Here is a 5390-nt window from a genome sequence, read left to right as displayed (position 1 = left end):
ATCTGCAAGCTGATGTGAGACCATATTAGCTGAACTAAGAGCCTCAAATATTGTAACTTGTTGTCGTGCTTCAGCATCAAGAAGCATAGTAGTGACACCCTAAACATTGTAGGGTATTTGACTTGCAAAGATAACTGTAATAACAGATTCATACTCAGGCGACAACCCATTAAGAATCGCAGTAACATGTTCATGCTCGCTAATAACTTCTCCACAACTAGCAAGATTATCACAGTAACCCTTGATTTTCATTAAGAAATCTTTCATAAGATCACCCTTGCGCTGAGAGTGCAAAGCCCTTCTGTAAAACATCAAGCAAGAGGTGGTTTTACTGTCATGCAAATTAACAAGAGCATTTCAGATTTGAGCACTAGTATCCAGACCAATGAGATGTGGAAGAACCGCTTGACTCACCGACAACAAGATCCACAATGCAATAGCACTATCTTGTTGCTCAAATCGAGTAAACTCAAGATTCTCTTGAGGCACCCCGTTATCATCCGAAATTAGTTGAGGATGAGGTACAGTACAAGAGTCAAGAAATTTTTGAAGCTTATACATCTTAATCGCCAAGAGAACCTATTGAGGCCACAGCAAGTAATTATTATCATCAAGAAGAACACTGATTTTCTTGGTGGAAAAGAAACGTCTGTCAACGAATCCATTAGTAAGATTGGAAGCCATCACTGGTGTAGTAGATTGAATAGCAGACAGGCTAGAAGGAGGAGCCATGAAAAACACAGGGATTCAAGGGAATAACTTTAGGAAAAAATGGACATCTGATATCATGTTAAACTATAACAAGAAATGAAGAAAATAACAGAAACTTTATTAATCAAGAAGAATACATTTTGAGGATTGATATTCTATACAAAGGTTGCTCATGCTTTTATATAGCAAAGCATGCTATCTACAGAGAACTAGTTAAGAAATTAACTAACAGTTAACTAATGACTAACAGATTAATTGACTTATCAGTTACTCTAACACCGAAGACGAGTAGATTAAGAACCAACAAATTCTTGTAGGATTGGAAACAATTAGCATTAGCAAAGACTCTTATCTAATCTTTCCCACACCACTTCCTCTCTTTTCCTGCTATTAGATCAAGTGAAGTATGCCCCTTTTGAAGGGCTAGTTAGGCCATACTCATTCAAGCATGCCATGAAATTCTCAACCCCTCCTAGCTCTTTTGGCCTAGTCAATATTTTATCTTTCTACCAAACAACTTGATTAAAATCCCTCAATACTATCCAATCATTACCACTCCACACTAGTTTTTCAAATGAAATTTTAGCCACAAACATTAGAGTTCTCTTCAATGTGCAAAAAAAAAAAAAAAAGTTGTCACGAAAACAACCTTGCAATGAGAAATTAACTCTTAAAAGGAATGTTACATTCTTAAAAAAGTAAATCAAATTTTACATATCAAATATTGGAATCACATTCTAACCAATTAAATGCTTTAAAAATGATAATACCAAACGCCCTCTTAATATATATATATATATATATATATGAACTCTTAAATAATAATTTTAATTTTGCCTGGTTGGTACTTGTCAAATTGAACGACATATGTATGGTCAAATCTATATAACAAGAGTATCAAATTTAATATAACATGAGGTATGATACTCCTAACGTACACATGAAGTGCGAGATTAAAAATTTTTCCCTACGGACTTGGATGGTGGGGGAAGAATTTTCGAGAGAAAGATTGAAGAAGATTGTACGTGATGTTGTGGTGCAACATTCTGTGGTTCATATGAATTGGTATTTCCCTCTGGAAATAGGGACTTGCAATTCCGAACCCTAATTATGTCTCCAACGCCCCCACATTAATTTCTATTGCTTCTCTAGATTTTTCTATGTTAGTGTTTGGCCTCTAATTAATACTCGTAGATAACAAGGGCCCCAACACTGACATGTGACTCATAATATCAATTACTCCAAATAGCTAAAGCAATTGAGATTTAATAATTTTAATGATTTAATTTTTTATACATTGATAATTTAAAATTAAATAATTTTATAATTTTTATAAAAATGTGAAAAATAATAAGTAAATAAGAGTTATTTATCACATAGGATATTTTAATTTATTTTATCTATTATAATATTTTAATATCCTATAAAATTTTACATTTAAAATTTGATTTTTATTTGCAATAAGATGAAATGTTTAAAATTTAATGATAAAATATAGAATATATTTTTATAATTTAAAATCTATATTCATCAAATAATCTAATTATATGCAGTAATTAATTTTAAATAATATATCAAATAATATTTTAACTTCAATTCAATATTTAAATTTTCAATATTAATTTTTTCACGCTTATTTTAATTAAGGACAAAATAACATTTTGAAATTGAGCAAACAATTTAATGGCATGCTTTAATTATAATAATATATTTTGTTTTTATTTTTGTTTTTGTGAATTAAGAGAAGGACAAAGTCCTAATAGCCATGCAATTAACGCGACTCAAATCCAGATTGAAGCGATGAACATCCTGACTATCAAACCAACACACCAAGTTTATTTGTAATATACTATCAAACCAACACCCTTTAGATAATGCTTCGAGTTTTAAAGATAATTTAATTTATTTATTTTTTATTTTTTGTATAAAAAGAAAACTAAAAAAAATATCAAAAGGTTTACATAGGAATATTCGAGGTTAAAATGTTTCTTATTCTATCCTTTTCTAAAATTTCTTGAATCTCCAAAGGAAGAACGTCAACTAAGCATAACTCTTTCTCATTTACAAAAGCCATTTTAGTTAATGTATGCTACCTAATTATTTTATCTAGGAGTATACCTCATGAACCACTTGTCTTTATAAGATAAAATTTGTTGAATTCTCCTGACGAGTGAAATACTTGATCCAGCTAAATGATGATCGCAAATAACTTTGACTACCTCGAGATTATCAGACCGGATGGTTACCCGATTATATCCTTACTTCTGAAGTAGGAACAAACCATCCAAGATTCCTCACAATTCAACAACAAAGACAGAAATATTTATTGTAAAAAATGTCTTTCATGGATTTAATGAATTTAATTTCTTAATTAATATCATACGTAAAAAAGATTCTAACTATGAATTTAATTGCTTAATTTCACATGAAGAAATCTATTAATCATATTTTATTAAATAAAATAATTTTCAATGAGTGAGATTAAAGTTATCAATTCAATAAACTATTAAGTTCTCTAATTAAATATTCTATTATGAATTTGGAACATCATAAAATTATAAATTGATTGCTTAAATTTAGAAACAAATGATTAATTAATTATTTAATAAATTAACTTGATAACTCAAATTGTTTAATTGAACTTGTGAAAGAATATAAAATAAAATATGCATAAAAGTAATAATACATGCACATGTTATACATCTTTATTTGATGGAAATTAATGGTATAAATTCTATGATAAACTTACGACAAGTATCTCTCTATAACGCATATTGTTATAGGTGTATAATAGTCACATCTCTATAACAAACAAAATTTGATCACAAATGGGTTTGTTATAGAAAAAGTTGATTGTATATTTTATTAACCTCTTCTCCTAATTTCACTATTCTAAAAGCTTCTAATTAGTAAATTAATATTTTAAATAAAAACTATATATTTTATCTATTTATACTGCATATTAAAGAAGGGTTGATTAATTTAAGTGTCACCCATTAATCAAATCTCAACTTATTTAAGAAATTACCAATTATCCTATCATTGTACAAAACAAAAGTATATTATGAGGATTTTTATATTTTTATATAATATCTAAAAAAATACACATTGAATCCAACCCACTATAATTTATAGTATTTTAATTTTTCCATTTCAATTAAAGTCTCATCTATTTTCATGTAAATTCTTGTACTTGCAGAGGAATATTAGACCAAAAAGAAAAAAGAAGAGAAAAAATCAAGATCCTTCTTTACCAATATTCAGTGGAATAGAACAAATTTGAAGTATTACAACTGGATTTTCGTTGATTTCAAAATTACCTTGGACAATGAGCTTGCAGCAGAGAGGGAGAGGGATGCCGGTGGTGGGGAGGGGGAAGAGGGAGACGGGGAGGATTTTTTTATTTTTTATTTAATATATTTAAAAAATATTTTTGTATTTTTATATATTTTAAATTTTATATATTATTATTTTTTGTCAACCATCATTTTTATTTTTAATTTATTATTTTTTAAAAATATTTATGTATTTTTGTATATTTCTTTATAATATCTTAACAAAAACAAAACAAAATATGTGTATATATATAACAAAAAAAGGCTATTGGTTCTTGCATTTCACTGGCATTAAATAATTTGTGCAAAGCAAATCAGTGTCAACATCATTTACCTCACGGCTCTTCGTCTATAAATATAATCAACCCCGCATCATTCCCCTTCACTTACCTTCAAAATCAACCCAGAACCTTCTCCCGTGTTTTTCTCCTCTCCCATAAATGAAGTTCTTCTCTGAATTAGGTTCCTGTTATCGCCCATCCACATCCCATCGAGATGAGGATAAGGCTTCTCTCCGCACCACCCGCCATGCAGAACGTACTATTACCAAGTCAGGCGGTGGCTCTGCCTCCTCACCAAGTCGACATTGGAGACCGGTTCTTCAAGCTATCAGGGAAGACGGCAAGGTTACGGAAAAGAGAACTCCCAATAAAAACAAATCCAAAGGGAAATATACGTCTAAGCCTTACAGAGTTAGCCATGATGAGAATTCCTACTACTCCAGGTTGGTAATACTTACTCTTTTTCTTCTTTTTTAAATTATCCTTTTTCTGCCTAATATTTGATTTTTTTTTTCTTTTTGGGTAATTTTCAGGAATAACAACAGTGAGCCGATGGTTATACCTGCGTTCTCTCCGACACCCTTCATGTTTTAAACTTTAAGAAGCTTTGGCCGCCGGCCGGATGCTGCCTATTCTCTTTACTATTTTCTTTTTAATTATTCTATCCATTTTCCTTGCTGATTTAGGAAGATGTTAAGACTGGTAGTATATAGGATAATAATTTTGTTTTATCATTTATTTTTCACCCGAAACTTGTAAAGAGTTGTTTTTGACTTCAATAATGAAATGTTTTCTATATAAGAGTATCTATTTCACGGCAAAAAGACGGTATGAAACAGTGATATTATTTATTTTCAATAGCTTTATGCCACTCCAATATTTTCATCTATTTTCATTTTGAGAAAAATCAAATCCAAATTAAAATCCTTAAATTTAGGATGAAATTGCTGATGTGGTATAAAACTATTAGAAATGGATAATATCTGTGTTTCATACTATCATTTCTCCTATTCCATATAGAGCTTTACATATATGCAACGCATGGGATGCTTCGAGACCAAAA

General features: G+C 29.8%; 1 protein-coding gene across 1 annotated transcript; it reads left to right on the top strand.

Annotated features, from left to right (window-relative positions):
- The first annotated feature begins 4418 nt into the window (after positions 1–4418).
- Positions 4419–5128, top strand: LOC105778773 (uncharacterized). The gene is made up of 2 exons (XM_012602533.2): positions 4419–4770; positions 4861–5128. Exons 1-2 carry the CDS (start codon positions 4487–4489, stop codon positions 4919–4921), a joined length of 345 nt encoding a protein of 114 aa, XP_012457987.1. The 5' UTR covers positions 4419–4486; the 3' UTR covers positions 4922–5128.
- The last annotated feature ends 262 nt before the right edge of the window (positions 5129–5390 follow it).

This window comes from Gossypium raimondii, chromosome 4, assembly GCF_025698545.1.
Source record: "Gossypium raimondii isolate GPD5lz chromosome 4, ASM2569854v1, whole genome shotgun sequence".
In the NCBI taxonomy this organism is placed as follows: Eukaryota; Viridiplantae; Streptophyta; class Magnoliopsida; order Malvales; family Malvaceae; genus Gossypium; species Gossypium raimondii.
This window is presented reverse-complemented; position numbering and strand designations above follow the sequence as displayed.

What these genes read in the sequence shown, in the direction of transcription:
- LOC105778773 (XM_012602533.2), top strand. Translation starts at nt 4,487, where the DNA reads ATGAAGTTCTTCTCTGAATTAGGTTCCTGTTATCGCCCATCCACATCC. An exon ending in GAGAATTCCTACTACTCCAG is followed by an intron (nt 4,771 to 4,860) that starts GTTGGTAATACT and finishes GGTAATTTTCAG; the next exon opens with GAATAACAACAGTGAGCCGA.